General features: G+C 38.0%; 1 protein-coding gene across 6 annotated transcripts in view; it reads right to left on the bottom strand.

Moving 5' to 3' along the window:
• LTBP1 (latent transforming growth factor beta binding protein 1) overlaps positions 1–16,007 on the bottom strand; it is a 188,229-nt gene that overhangs the window by 82,709 nt on the left and 89,513 nt on the right. For all 6 annotated transcript variants that reach the window (XM_034060293.1, XM_034060292.1, XM_034060295.1 and 3 more), the window contains one exon: positions 4,294–4,396. In XM_034060293.1, the coding sequence (XP_033916184.1) occupies positions 4,294–4,396 (103 nt within the window). The remainder of the gene's footprint in view (positions 1–4,293; positions 4,397–16,007) is intronic.

Raw genomic sequence — 16,007 nt, 5'->3', positions numbered from 1 at the left:
CTTAGAGATTGCTTAAAATGATAAAATGGTTAAACACAAAAAAAGGAACGGCCAAAATACAGCAACAGTGCTCTAAGCACACACTTCTCCATCTTTACATTGACTACAACCATTTTAATACAAATTAAAATTTGAAAATTTCATCTCTCACCATAAAGTGGCAGCTACACATTTATTTTTAAGGTAGCTCCAATCTTTTCACAGTGTCAATATTAAAATAAGTTGAAAATTAAGACAAGATTTTCAAAAGTGCAATGCATTAGCCTATTCCTGGTCCTCAAAAATGTCAATGAAACTCCTAATGCTCATGTTTGCAGAGTCAGATTCCTAACTGTACTGCTTATGTCCTAACTTACCTGTGTTTGCCATTACAGATCTGACTCAATTCACACTAAAACCAGGAGAGCCTCTAACTTTTTGTGGGCAGGAATGGTACCCTGCAGTACAGGCTGGTAGAGGAAGAAAAAGAGAGCGCATGACTCTTTCAGTTGTAAATGGGGACCAGCACATAAGCTATGCCAAGCCCTTTCCAGTGCTGCAGTGCATTTTCCCTTCCAGGGTGACTCAGCTGCTCTAGAAAGTGCAGTGGTGATGTCGGAGATTTTAATCTCCCCTTTTTGCCTCTCCCTCCCTCCTCATCCTCCCTACTCCCACACTGAGCAGGAAACAGTGGCTTAGTAGCAGCTGTTTTCTTCCTCCTACAAAGAGCAGCAATGTAAGCAGGTCACAGCAGATGAAGGAGCTTGCCCAGTGATGGCTAGCGCATCCATGTGGGAGCTGGATAGAGTCCTACATTACTTACCTTTTACTCACTTAGACAACCTGTTTGTAATTATTAAGTCTGAACAATCATTACATTCCCAATGTAACACAGAAATGCACTTTGTCTTAAAAGTCATCTTCTGTAGAAGCCCTCAAAAATGAAGATCTGTTCCAAAACGTCTTTTTTTTGTTTTTGTTTTTTTTTTTGTTTGTTTTCAGTAATACTGAATAACCCATAAAGTAACAGACATGGCCAAGACTTACAGTCTCAGGCCAAGACACTTGACTGCAAGAACACAGAAGCCCTGACTCAGCAGTGGCTATTACCCAGAATATGCAAGTACATCTTTACGAAGTGACAAAATGTTATTTAAGTCCATGGGAACAAGACACACATGAACTTACATACATTGTTAAGTAGCTGACTGAAGAGAGAAGAAAAGTGCCAGCTAATGAGACTGAAGTATATGCGTAATATTTTGCTGTGGAGTTTGCAGAGGATCATATTAAATGCAACCTGATTACAGATTATTATATACAGGTCAGTTTTGAACAAAGTTTATGAAGCATAAAACCATAAAAACAAAAGGAAGCTTGTTTTGCTTCCAAAAAGTCTACAATAAGAAAGGTAATACCAAATTATTGAAGTATCAGAACAGGTCAAAATTACACGGGACTATTGTGGGACTAACATTGCCTGCTGAGACACTACCAGGAACATAACTTCACTGATAAGTTACTAATAATTTACTTGATTCCCAAGTTTTTCCATCCAATAACACACATATAAATGTAAAAAAAAATATATATATGCATACTCTTTTTACTACTGAAACTTTCTCATTACTGTAAAAACAACACGAAAAAGAAAACTCAATACCATGATGAAACAGAAATTTGTATGCACCACTTTGCACTTGATTAAATCTTATCATAAATTTACATTTATCTTTGGAGATTGCTTGCTCTACAGAAGCATAACACTGTGATACTGACATGAGGATAAATATGACACCAATGCCCAAAGGATACTTAGGCCCAGATTCTAAATAGATTAGAAAGTTTCAGTTGCGTGCCTAAATTCAAACTGAACATCTATAAAACTGTAAGATGCTGTAAGACCACTTGAACTCCTGCAACACTCTAAAATTATCACCTTAAGTTCTTAGAATTCTGAAAATTCACCATTTGCATCTCTGCTGTAACTGCTGTAAGTCCTGGCATGATTGAACAGCATCATGCTCAACTCATTCCTAAATCAAATCTAGACTAACAAAATATATATACATCTATCACAGCTTCCTGAGAGATTTGGTGAGTATTCTTGAAACATACACCTACCAAATCATACTCTTGATATAATGTAGTGGTAGACAAGACTGTATATTAACCTGGAGGAAACAGCACATCATCTCCTCCTCCCTTCTTAAAACAATACAATGAGAGCTCCTAACCAGAAAGATGGGAGATTTATCCTATTACATCTACAAGAAACAAACCCTTACTTTCCAGGAATGCTTTAATCACAAAGACAGGATTATTCCAAGTGGCAACATTCTCTGTCTCCTCTTGAATTTGTACAGCTACATTCAAAAAAACAATTCCAGACTGAGCCAGAAAGCAGGAGCTAGCATGACTCATACCGTAAGTAATTAAGGACACTGGGAAAGAGACTGTCCAGTCCTGTTCCAAGAATTGTTTCTACATTTTATGGGTTAAGGCATCTCCTCATAGGTATAAAATGTAGATTAGAAATTCTTCTGGCAGATAAAGGAACACTCTGAATTGTCCCATCTTGAGTAAGGGTGCTAGTCATCAAGCTTTTATCATCAAAGGAAAGTGCTGTTCCCATTAGCATTTAAAAAAAATATTCTTACTCAGTGCTTGGAAAAAAGCATGGTAGAATGAATTCCCTTCAGGAGAGGCTGTAGGGTGAGTTCAGGCACTTCTCTGGACCCACCTAGAAAGCATTTGTGGATCAGAATTTCAGACATGGTTTGTCCCAGTGTTTCTCCATTTGCTTCCTCTTAACACCATGCCAAGCATGTTGCATTAAGCAGCTGCCTGACCAACACGTCCATTGTGGATTCCAGGCTGAGACAACTAGCATTTTACCTGAGCTATGAAGAACTAGCAAATGGGCTTCCTTTTGAACCAGGCACCAGAAATTTGTAGTTCTAACTAGTTTTTGGTTGAAACACATCTCAGACTCTCATCCTTTTTCTCATGGCACACCTACATCCACTAAGCAACACTGAGCATGCCCACACGCTTCTGATGAACAAGGCTTTCATTTGTACTAAAACTGCAACACCTTCTGGAGACAGCTATAAAATCAGTACACATTTCACAATTCATACACCAGTACAGAATGCATGTCTGTCAGAAACTGTATTTATGTTACAGGAATAAAAATTTAGATACCTAAGTCTTCTATTAACTATGGCCCTCAAAGAGCCCAAGGAGGCTTTCTTTCAGAAGATAACCATACTCCAAAACACAGAATTTAAATGCTTCATAAACTAGCAGACCAGACTGAGTCAGCATAAATTTATATCAATCTCGTGTAGAAGAAACAGTAGTTGAAATAGGAATAACAGCAGGTTTTCCACTAGAATTGTATTTACATCCACATTAAGCCTTATGGACAAAAATATGCTTAAAAAATCTCCAACAAACCCAAAATCAAACACTGAACACATTTCCAGCATCATTATATGTATGAGTAACAGGTGCCTAGAAGACCTAGGTAAGAGGACTGTGACTCCCTGCACTATTTTTTCTATTAACTGCAAGTCCACTACATCTGCAAAACTGAGATCACATTATCTATTCTCATCTTTCATTTAGGGATGAAAATACAATGTGACAGAGAAGTATTACTATTCCTGTGAAGAAATAATGTGATTCACCAAGTTCAAGAGATTAGCTTCACCTATCATGCAAATAATTTGAAATTTATTTCTCATTATAATACAACGTCAAATCATAACAAAATTGTGCGAAAGTCTTTGTCATTGCCTAATTGTTGAGGAAGATATTTCGAAAACAGAGCAAAAAAATGCAACTGACAATTTAGAGCCTGGAAGACTTTGGCTCTGAACTTGAAAGTTCATCTGCAGTCCCAAGAGGTCACTGCATTCTCTCCAAGCAGTAACTGGCGCCTCTGTAATTTAACATTTCTCTGCAAACTTTAAAAAAAAAATAAATCCAGCTGGAAGAGGCAGGATGACTCAATGTCATTATCCTTTCTGCACTGAGAAACCGCAACAGTGCATCACTGACTTAAACGAGGAGGAAGGGAAAATAATCCCAATGACGTTAACTTTGCTGGCTGCACTGAATGCCTGCATATTGTAACTCTGCTGGCATGCAGGAGAATTCCAGTTTCTACAGCTTGCCCCTGATCAAACCCTAGCATATTCTTTTTACTATGTTCCTTGCCCTCCCCCACTAAAAAAAGAAAAAATACTTGTTGAGGGAAAAAAAGTCTTAAACTGATCCAGATAATAACAACAAAATAGCACTTACACGGCTTCTTAGGACATTTCTGGCATTTGTTAAAACCCCAGGAAGTACCCACAGTTCCACAGCAATCTTCTTGTTTGGAAAGGCCAGGAAGTGCTTTGCCACACTGGAATAGTCAGGTAAAGAATACTCTGGTTAGCAATAGTGTATGATGCTCACTTCCAGTACAATATTCTATTACACAGGTAAAAGTAAATTAGGGGACATTATCATCTTGCCCTGTGTCAATTTCAAAAGGAGGAACAAAAAGAGAACAGTATTATACAGGAATAAGTGAGGGTATTTCCAATGTAATAACTTGCTGTTGGCACCCATCCCCTGCATTTTTCCTCATAAAACCATGCTCGTCCACTTTTTCAAAAGCTGTATAAATTGTTTCAAATACCTAATTACTCTCAAAGACAAAAAGTACAGCTGATTTTTAGAACATTATTTCCTATTAAAAAGCCTCAACTTCCTGCCAACTTCTGTCTAATGTTTAGGAACACTTATTGAAAATTACCATATTGTAATTATACATTCTGCTGCCCAGATACTGAAGAAGGTAACACAAATAAGATGACCAAAGCCAGTTACTGATGCCTGTTATTCCAAACAAGTGTCTCTTTCTCCATGCAAATATTCATATTAATCTTGCAATAAATTCTGACATCAATATTCCTCTTTTCTCACCCCAATCAAGAATACACTTACTATGCTTTTTATTAATAAGAATACTAATTTTTGGAAACTTACACGGTACTAGTTATATCATTTACTTTTGCAATTTTCTTTCATTTTGCATGCTAAAGAAGGCTTGAATGTATTTCTGAGATACAGACATTAAAAAAAAGTACACCTAAACTTGTTTATTAAGTATAAAAGTGCACAAAGCACAAGAAATGTAGACAACAACTGCACCTAGTAATACTGTCAAAGCAAATGCTGATGCAAATTGCAGCAAACAATTCAAATGCACCAAAGTGTGAATCCTCAATATGGAGTGAGCAGATCTTCCCTAATCTTTCCTTCCTGACAGCATACAAACCTCTGACCAAATGCTCACTGCTGCTGAGCTCTCAGTTTAAGATTGCTGGCTCATCGTATAGAACAGGCTGTGGCCTTGTGGTTGCTTTCACTTTCAGCTGGTAATTTGGTCACTCTGCACTGGGTGTGAATGCACAGGCACCGATAGTTTCCTCCAACCTTCCCACAATGTTTTAATCATATCAACACCCATGAGTCAGTGATGTTTCTGAAGTACAGAGTTACTCTGCGTAGCTTCACAGTGTGACTACTAACAGGACAGCAGGCTACCCCACAATGTCAGGACTCTGACTCATCAGAACATCCCCTCCTTGCACTGGGAGGGGTGGCCAGGTCTCAGTCCAGCCATCTTCTCTGCCTCTTTTTCCATAGATGCTCCCCAGATGCCTCCTGAAATATTTCAGCAACAAATTAAAAGCAGCACCACTTCACTGTTTAAACATCAAAATGTAAAGTGCAGCCTTGCAGCAGCTCAGTACTTGCTGCATGTGAAGCTTAGATGTCTGTCAAAGGATGTGTGAACAACTGGGTGTACCCTGTTCCAGTAAAAGCCTCTCTTGTGAAATGTGTTTTTAGTACCAAGGCAACTTACTGAAGTTATGGTGTGCCTCTGCACATCATCCCTATGAAGCAGTTAGCACCACTTCTGCTTTGAATGACACATGAACAGCATAAAGAATAGAGTGGCCAAACAGGTTAATAGAGACTGCTCAGTTATTGTGGAACTTTAGGAGTCACACTTTCACACTACTGTCTGCAGAGGGTCTTCTGACATTTTCCCATGTTCCAAGAGGTGAGAAACAGTCATCACCTGGATGGTATTTGGCTGTGTTAAGACCATAAAGTATCTAAGCAAGTCCCACCTTTCAGCTGCAGGCCTAGGCAAACACTATTTGAACATGTGTCTCTCAGGCTGTCTTGCACTTCCCTGTCTTGGACACTGGCTGGATTAGTACAAGATTGACTGCTTCTTATCTTATCAGTCAGAGCCTGTTAAGCTCTGTTTTGAAGAAGCAGCTCTTGGCCTGGTACTTAACAAAGGTCATCGAGCTGCACAAACAGGGAATTCTGCTCAACTCCCTTTGCTGCAGCAACTTCAATGTTTTCAAAACTGGAACTAGCTCTCTCAACTGCCTTTGGCTAGACGAGGTACAGATTTTACTGTGTTACCAGAAGCTCAAAAATCCTCCAACTAAAGAGTATTCATAATTTCTCTTCCAAATGGCTGTCCTAAAACCAGGGAATTCATGTTGCATCTTTACACAACGCTTGTTTCTCAACTCACATCTCATGTGAACACGCTCTAGGAAGAACCATTCTACTTTATAATCACAGCTACTCAGTTTTATAATTACAGCTGCTCAATTCCTTTTCTAGCATTGGGACTAGTACTGCAAAGACAGAGAAGCCACTTACTAAAGTCATATGCTGTGGCTGGTTTTGAGTCAGCTAAGCCGCTTTGCACTTGACTCTTGTCCCCACCTTGTACCTCAGTTTCACAAATCTTCTCTCTCTGAAAAGAAGTGGGAGGAATCAAGGCTGGTGCTGCACCTCCCCTTATGATCTCAGAAATGGAGTATTTGGGCAGCAAGCACATAACCTAACACCCAGTGTTTTTCTGCAAGGTCACAAGCATCAAGGACACATCCCAACAGCTTGTGTCAAGGGTAAGACTCCACTAACATGAGAGCCAACATGCCATCATTGACTGGTTGGATTTGGTTTTGTTTCTTTTTCTCCAGAATAGAAAAGGTGTCATTTAGTAGTAATAAATTAAAAGCATATAAAACAAAGAAAAAAAAAAAAAAAGAGAAGGCAGATGGACTACAGCCCACTTTCAGTTTAGGTGTGGTGCTACAGCATTTGCACTCTACTGAAAATCATGATCTCTGTGGTCATAATTTTTTCAAATTTTCATATAAAAACCATGAGCAAAAATAAGTATGCCAAAGTCTGAGTCATCTGGCAACTGTGGTTTGTACTCCTGTCAGTAAAAACTGGCAATGATTAAAGTTGCTGCTCGCATTGCCTCTATGATGAATTAAAGCTTGAAGAATCAATGATAACTTTGTTAATGTGCAGATCATTGTAGAAACTGGCCAGGGAGGAAAAGCAACTGCCACATGGGACTCCCAGTGGTGTTAGATCTGTGTCATTTTGGAGCTACACATCAGAAAAAAATGACTGCTCTGCAAAGTCCTCAGCCAAGCAGAAACAGAGTTTGTCTATGGCTAATAAACCCTGATTTTTCTAAACCTGTATTGGAAGTACATCTGATAGTGCTTCGGATACTTTCAATACTCATGGTACTGCACAAACTGTCTCCCAGCCAGCTACAGTTTCTAAAGATGCTCCTCCCTTTCAGAAACCCTAAGCATCATAGAATCATAGAACAGTTAGGGTTGGAAAGGACCTTAAGATCATCTAGTTCCAACTGCCCCTGCCATGGGCAGGGACACCTCACACTAAAACATGCCACCCAAGGCTTCATCCAAACCTGCCTTGAACAATGCCAGGGATGGAGCATTCACAACCTCCCTGGGCAACCCATTCCAGTGCCTCACCAACCAAAGCTATTTCTACAGGTCTCAAAACCTTTTAGGTAATTTCTATCCACTTCAAGAGCCTTACACACTTCCACACTGAGAACAACTCATTAGTTCTTCAGAAGTCTCTTCCAGTCTCTGAGTCACAAGTGACTAGGAAAGTCACTTAGGGGAATCCATAATTATTTTTAGTTTCTCTCACCATTCAACACAACTTCAACACATAAATTTGAACTTAAAATAAGCAGGGAAGCTAAAGGCAAGCATACAGCTCACACTATGCATGAAGATGATGACATTCCCTAAGTGTAGGTTTATACTTTTCTATCCATCATCCACACACATTTTAAACTAATCTGGCCAGTATTCCTGAGGGCTTCTGGAAAAGAGAATAGATTTTCATTAATGATACCTCTGTCAGAAGCTAATGATTTACAGATAATTCTTATAGGTTCAGAATGCAAAGAAGTCATGAAGGATTGGTATAAAAGAGCTCAACTGTGCTGAAAGAGGCTCAGCAGTAGCAGCAATATGAGTGCACATGGTACTGCTATAAAACAAAGTTCTTCCTGGGTAAAGCACTCACAGACACTGAAAGTATTGTTTCGAATCCACATATTTTTCCCCATGCGTGCCTGGGCTTCTATGCCAATATTTTATATAACTGAAGGAAATACTGAATATTGCCACTGATAGACTGAAGTTCTGGCTGACCCTGTGATGGTGCACAAAGACCACCCCAAGCCACACCATGTCTTTGGTCCTCTGTCCAGACACCAGCCTCTGCACTATCTCCACAGTCTTAGAGAGCTTAATAGTACTGGAGTTGTGCGGTGCCACCAGGCTTTCATGTGTTCTTCAATGCCAGAGAAAAGGAAGGATTATATCCTCAAAATCCCTCTGCTACAGCAGCAGAATAAATTTATTCAGCTCCCTGTAAAGTGCAGTAGAGAGCCCAGTCTGGCAATTAGTCCCAGGGCAACTGCAAAGAATTCTGTCCAAGGGACCACATGTCCTGGGACTCCCACTCCTGCGTGACCCATCTACAAATCCCTGTCATAAACTGTTAGTTAAAACCACAATACAGGCATAAATAAAGGAGTGTCACATGATTATGATTGAAATTGATAGGTGCTTTGCCTGGGTTAATAGCTAATGACTCTAGGATTCGGCTCAAAAGACTGCATTTCACATACCACAATAGCAGAAGTGAATGGATACACTGTTTAACTTTCTGTAAACTATTCAACAGGCACAGACCTTGGATTGTTCCTTTTTCTTTTTTTCCTATAGGCACGACAAACAGAGTAAGAAACCTCAAACTTAACAAACAGTATTACTGAAACAATTAACAAACATGCTTAATTAGCTTATTGACCAGCTGAATGACAGGTAGTTACAAATGAAGGCTATTACCCCATGAAGCGCTGGTTCACTAACAGGCATTGTCTCATAAGCAGAGGAGAAAATCTTAAATACTTCCAGACTTTCTAAAAGAACTGGTAAAGAATTTGTTTTGGCTTTGGCAGAACATTCTTTGTAGGCAAGTAAAAATTATCCAGCTTTCTTATATCTGAGTAATTAAAACAATGTTTGGTGTTTTTGGTATCTGATACATCTTTAATCTTCTGATATTTCAGGGTATTGGTCTTGCAAAGAATCTATTGCGAATGAAGCATTAATCCTGGAAAAGAATCCGCACTGATTTCTGACAGTCTATTTGTTTAAGAAGTTCAGAAGCCAAACCATGAGCTTCAAGGAATTCCAGACAGTTATTTTATGTGATGGTATTTTTAAGACTATTCTAAAGAAAAAAAGTTTAAAACTGCTCTAAGAAAAAAAGTACCAGTATAAAGCACAGAATTCTACTTGTATCATTTTTCCTGACTAAGGAATATGAATAGGGAAGTTCATTTCATACACCTGTCAAAAAATTAAAAATACCTGAAATTTACCTCCATAGGGAATGTTTTGCTAAAACTAAACAACAATATTTATACAATTGAATGAATGATTTCAACTGGGATATTACTACTGTCATTGCCTCCAGACTACATACACTAAAGTCACTGCATGTAGTAGTATCTATACCTTAGGTTGTGTATTAAGAGTTATCACATGCTGAACATAGGACACATTTGAATGCATATATGTTTTGATCACACTGAAAAAATTGATAACCTTTATAATTTTCAGTAAGTATTTACAAGTATTCACCATTAATGTTATTTAGCTTAGTTTAAAAAAAGATATAAAAATAGGCTTCTCTTATCTGCTATAGCTAATATGTTTTCCTTTAATAGGATTTGCCAAAATATTACTACAATACACCAAATTTCACCGCAATAACAGAGCTACTCTAATTCAGGCATTTTTACTAAGTACAGATCTTTTCTGCAAAACCTTTCAAAGTACTTTGCAAGGGAAGCAGAAAGCATTATTTAGCAAACAATGGACAAGCAAGGAGTGGGACATAGGCCCAAAATACTGTCAGTGACCCAAATTTAAAATACCTCAATAAAAGGAGGGATCAGAGACAGTGATTTTAAAATTCTTTCATTGATGACTTTAAAGAACAGCGTGGCTCCACTCAGCAGTTACACAGCACAACTGAGGGACAGTGAGGAGCAATGAACAAGCGTAGACAGACATAACCTCTTAGCCAGCTTCTTTTATGGACATTTAGGTATATGTTGCATTCAGCCAGATAAGCAACTTCTGTATCTCTCTCTCTCTTTAGAATAATAAATCTTTTTTAATTTTGTTCTTATATTACAGATGCTGAGTTGACCAGAAATCTCCTTTAGCAAAACTGGTACTCAAAAATATCTGCTGAAATGAACAGCATTACTTGCAAATCTAGTCAGAAAGAATCTGCTTGAGAGAAATCTGGAAATACCAGCTTCTCCAATTTCATGCTGCTTGCAAAAATGTCTCTCTCTTTACAGTTAAGCAAATAAAGGGACAAACCAATTTTGAAGAAAAAGTTACTGCATTTCAGCATTTAGGCTAAAAAAGTAACTATATGAAAATATGAGTATCTTAGTAGACACTTCAAAGTGATCTTGGCAATAAAAAGTGATGCTTAATTATATTAATTCTGACAGATGGTAGGCATCTGCATTCTTTTCTCAATAAAAATGCAAATAATCATATGCAAAATCAACAGGACTCAAGATTATCAACACAATCTTTACTAGGCACACCAGTGACACTGTAGGAGTATTTTAGGAAATAGAGACAATCTGTGTCATAATAAAGGTATTTTTAGTAGAATCAAAATAAAAAGCAGCCAAACAGGAGGAATTACAGAAGAGAAACATCACAATCTTATATGCTTGCTTTTTAAATATGATGTAAACAATCAGTGGTCTAAGATGACTAACTCCTTGGATTTCAGAAATACAGGACTACGTGTCTGTAAAGGACCTTGCAGGACACCACATCCAGTCTCCAGCTTTTGAAGACACCGTAATATACAGTGCTCCCCAGAAATTCACCATTCTCCATCTTAAGTGGGATTTTTTTATCCTACTGCTTCCATTGCATCTGTTTCCCAACTTCAAGGCTCTGTTTTCTCAATGTAATTTTCTATATAATAAGGTACAAGTTTAGGTAAAGATTTGTTTCCTATGTTTTTATGACAACAAGAAGTTTCTGGCCTGTAGCTTAACTGTTAGTTTATTATACAACCTGCAAAAACCTTTTTGGTACTAGGAAAGCATTTGATGAACCACAGCTTTTACAGGTCGTATCATAGTAGGCTATCATATAACATGGTAAGCTATCCTGGAGCAATCACCATTAACATCTCCCATAGGAGGAATAATTGCTAAGTATTCCACTTAGAGAAAATAGAGACAGCCAGGAAAAGTGAACTGACTTGAACAGAAAAGAGAACCATCAAGAACATTATCTGCTTCCCATATTACTTTAAAAAAATTGAAATATTAATACTACTTTTACAGCTGCTCTTTTCACTCTATTTCTCAATGCTGAGGACACTTCAGAAACCACTCGCAATTAAGCAACACATACATACATGTGTATATGTATTTATTAAACCATACATATTTATTCTAAAACTATGAAATTTCATTCCTCTAGCCCCTGTCTCTCTCCTCCTGTCCTAAGCTTGTAGACTGACATTTTCACACATTACTTACTACACTTTCCTCATGGGCATGAGACAGTACAGCTACATCAATAGGAGGTCTGGAAGAATTGTGTTGTTAATTAGGAGTGATTGAAGGCCTGAGAATACAACTAGACTCTTCAACTGTTTGCACCAGCATGTCCTCCAAGCTTTAGCTCAGGATGGCCCCAGTTGCTGACTTTAACACTGTGCACACTGTTGGAAATGCACTGCAGAAAATACGCCCCTGCTCTCTTGGGATTTGAGTACAGCAACTATCCTACTGTTTTTACAGGACTACTGTTTTCAGATGAGATACATTAAAGGAATGCAACTAAGGTGGGGTGCTGAAGAATGTGTTGAGAGTTGAAAAATATTCCACAGAAAGTTGCAAAGAAACCCAAAGTATTAAAAGCAGAGGACCTACAATTGAAGACGAGCTGAAATTCAAGGAAGAAGGAGAAAACAAAGTAGGAGAGAATCACAGAATGGTAGAGGTGACATACATAAAAATCACAGCAGAGATTCTAATACAGGTTTTATCCTGTGCTTTTAGCCTGGACCAAAAGTAATTTCAGCAAAGTCTTTGTTAACTTGATTGATTTGCCTACAAGAGGCCACACACATATCCTTCCATCAATGTGCTCTGTAGTTGGTAAAGTCCCCTCTGATCCTGGGACATTTAATAAATTATTTCTGAAGCCAAATATACAATCCACCCTACAAAAAATAAATGTAAACCACTGATGACTGTTGAAAAAAGTACAGATATTCATATTAGCCAGCAGAAACTCCAGAAAGAACTTGTGACATGTTGCTACTCATAGGGAAAGATCAGTTTAGCATCTTGTCTGAACAGACAATCCTCACATTTATCAAAACAAGTATTAAAGAAATGGAAAACCAAATTCTTTTAGAATTCAGATTCAGGTGAATGAATCAATTAAACCTATATTTATGCAAGGTCTCAATGAATGCTCTACAAAAATGCCATACTACAACCCTCGTTCTAAACTGAACCATTAAATTAAATAACAAAAGGTCTCCAAAATCCTTACTATTCTCTTCTCAAAGACTGACACTGAAGAGATCAATGAAATTTGTAAAAAAAATGAGACTATTTATTATTCTAAACTAGGAGGCACAACCTTTTCTTGAGAGCACGGAAAACACATTTTTTCCAGAGAAATGCTAAATATATATATATATATAATATATATATATTATATATATAATATTATATATTATATATATTATATATAGCAGAGAAATGCTAAATATATATATAATATATATATATAAAATATATATATATTTTAAATATATATATATTTTAAATATATATAAATATATATATATATAAAATATATATATATTTTAAATATATATATTTTATATATATATATATATATATATATTTATATATATATAAATAGGAGACTGAATATATAGTAGGATTCCAAGTCAGGTATGAGGGCAATGCAAGCTTACTTTCATTTTTCTCCCACTTTACAAGGAATATGTTACTGTCTTTTGGTGAGTGATTGTTTGTTATGTTACACAAGTCAAGCAGTGATAGAGCAGATGTCTTGCCCTTGACTGTGGTAGCAGGCATTTGGTCAATTGTTGAGTAAGCTTTAGTTTCAAAACTATTGTAATGTGGGGGCATGCACAGGACACAAAATTTTAGCTATGTGTCCTAGGTTCAGCCATAGCAGTAATTTTTCTTCCTCTTAGTAGCTGGTGCAGTGCTGTGGTTTTTACTTTCAGCCTGGGAACAGCACTGATAACAACTGTTTTTAGTTGTTGCTCAGCAATGTTTACTCTGACCAAGGACTTTCTGAGTCTCATGCTCTGCTAGAGAGGAGGGGAAACCAGGAGGAAGCAGAGACAGGACACCTGACCCAAACTAATAAATGTCATGCTCAGGATGTAGAACTGCGGACAGTTACCTGGAAGGGCTAGATCACTGCTCAGGTAGGCTGGGTATCAGTCAGTGGGTGGTGAGCGGTTGTATTCTCTTCCTTTGTTATTTCCCTTATCATTATTATTATTGGTGGTAGCAGCAGTGGTTTGTCTTATACCTTAGTTACTGGATTATTCTTATCTCAACCCCTGGGAGTTACATTCTTTTGATTCTCTTCCCCATCCCTCTGGGAGCAGGGGGGAGGAAAGGGTAATGAGAGAGTGGGCTGCATGGCTGAGTTGCCGACTGGGCTTAAACCACAACACTATGTCATTTGAAATACCTTACTCATGCATGTGGCAGAAAGAACAGGCAGAAAACTGCTCAAGCATAAGAGGGAAGAGATAAAAGATTCCAAGTCTAACAATGAGGAAGAAATGTTGTCTTGAGGACAATAAGGAGGCTGGAGCACTTCCCATATGAAGACAGGCTAAGAGAATTGGGGCAGTTCAGCCTGAAGAAGGCTGTGTGGTGACCTCATAGCAGCTTTCCAATATCTTAAGGGGCCTACAAAGATGCTGGAAAGGGACTCTTCATCAGGGACTGTAGTGATAAGACAAGGGGTAATGAGTTTAAACTTAAACAGGGGAAGTTCAGGTTAGATATAAGGAAGAAATTATTTACTGAGAGGGTGGCGAGGCCCTGGAACAGGCTGCCCAAAGACGTGGTAAGTGCTCCATCCCTGGCAGTGTTCAAGGCAAGGCTGGACAGAGGCTTGGGCAACACAGTCTAGTGTGAGATGTCCCTGCCCATGGCAAGTGGGTGGAACTAGATGATCTAAAGTCCTTTGTAACCCAAATCATTCTATGATATAAGTGCAAACAGAAATACAAATTAATAATAAACAACTATTAATTATCATAATTATTTCCAGAATTTTACGATTGCACATAACAATGCTGTAGTTGCAAGACCTCTCATTCTTAGGAAACAACAGAGGAACAAAGGTTGCTTGACACAAGTCCTGCTTAATTTGTCATGTAAAACCCATGAACTTTCATTTGACCATGTGCTTCCACACTTGTTCAAAGAACAAATCCATGGTTTTACTATTCCCAAAACAGACAAGGATGAAGAGCTCACCAGTATAAATAAACACTGGATCCCAAATGAAGCATTTAACAGTTAGTGAGTACTAGCCTTTAATGTTCTATACACAAAGTTAACTCTGCTCTTCTAGAAACATTCTTGGGCCATGACAACATTTAAAATCTACATCTTCCATTGCGTTTCTTTCAGAATTGTTTTTAAACACCCTTACATGGTGACCTAGCATAAACAGATTTTGGAATCTTTACTTCCACACCACTGACTTCTGACTAGAGTTTATTATGTCACTAGTAGGAATGCTACAATACCCTGCAGAAGCCAGTCACTGAAAGGAAAGGGAAAAAGAGAAAACATTTAGCAGGAAAAAAGTTTATTCTTTGGAGCTGGCAAAGGATGGCAGATGAAGGAACTGTGATTTCAGACCGAGGTTTTAGAAGGTAACTGCTATCATTACCTTGGGATCTGCCACCTATTTTACTCTCACCCTGCTTCTGACTGCATCCTGCTTCTTCCTGTTCCCCATCACCAATCCTCTCCAAAGCTCCATGTCCCTCTGAGTCAGGTCTCTTCTTCCCCCCAGCTGCACCTTCTCCCACCCTTTCTTTTTATTTCCAGGGTGCGAGTGCTGCTTGGGAGTCACAAGAAAGTTTTCTTCTATTCTAATGCTAAAACTGACAGCTAAAACACTGACAGCTAAAACACTTGTAAAGTACATTTTGCTCCAGTTATGCATTTCAGGGATGCATTTCACCATGCTCTGTGCAGGTGAAATCCAAATATTTGTGGAATATATTGGAAATATATTTTCAGATGCTTGAAAATCAGCTAACTTTGGGTTCATGTTACTGGAAGGACCAAAGGCATAGTGACTTTTGTAGTAAATTTAAGTTTCTACTTCAAAGCATACAGATGATCCAAATCTTCACCAAAAAAGTCATAAATTAATTTTTTAACCTGAGTAAACCAGCATATTCATTCTCTAACATCATCCCTA

The sequence above is a fragment of the Melopsittacus undulatus genome, chromosome 3, assembly GCF_012275295.1.
Source record: "Melopsittacus undulatus isolate bMelUnd1 chromosome 3, bMelUnd1.mat.Z, whole genome shotgun sequence".
NCBI lineage: Eukaryota > Metazoa > Chordata > Aves > Psittaciformes > Psittaculidae > Melopsittacus > Melopsittacus undulatus.
The sequence above is the reverse complement of the archived record's forward strand: the minus strand, read 5'-3'. Positions and strand labels throughout refer to the sequence as shown.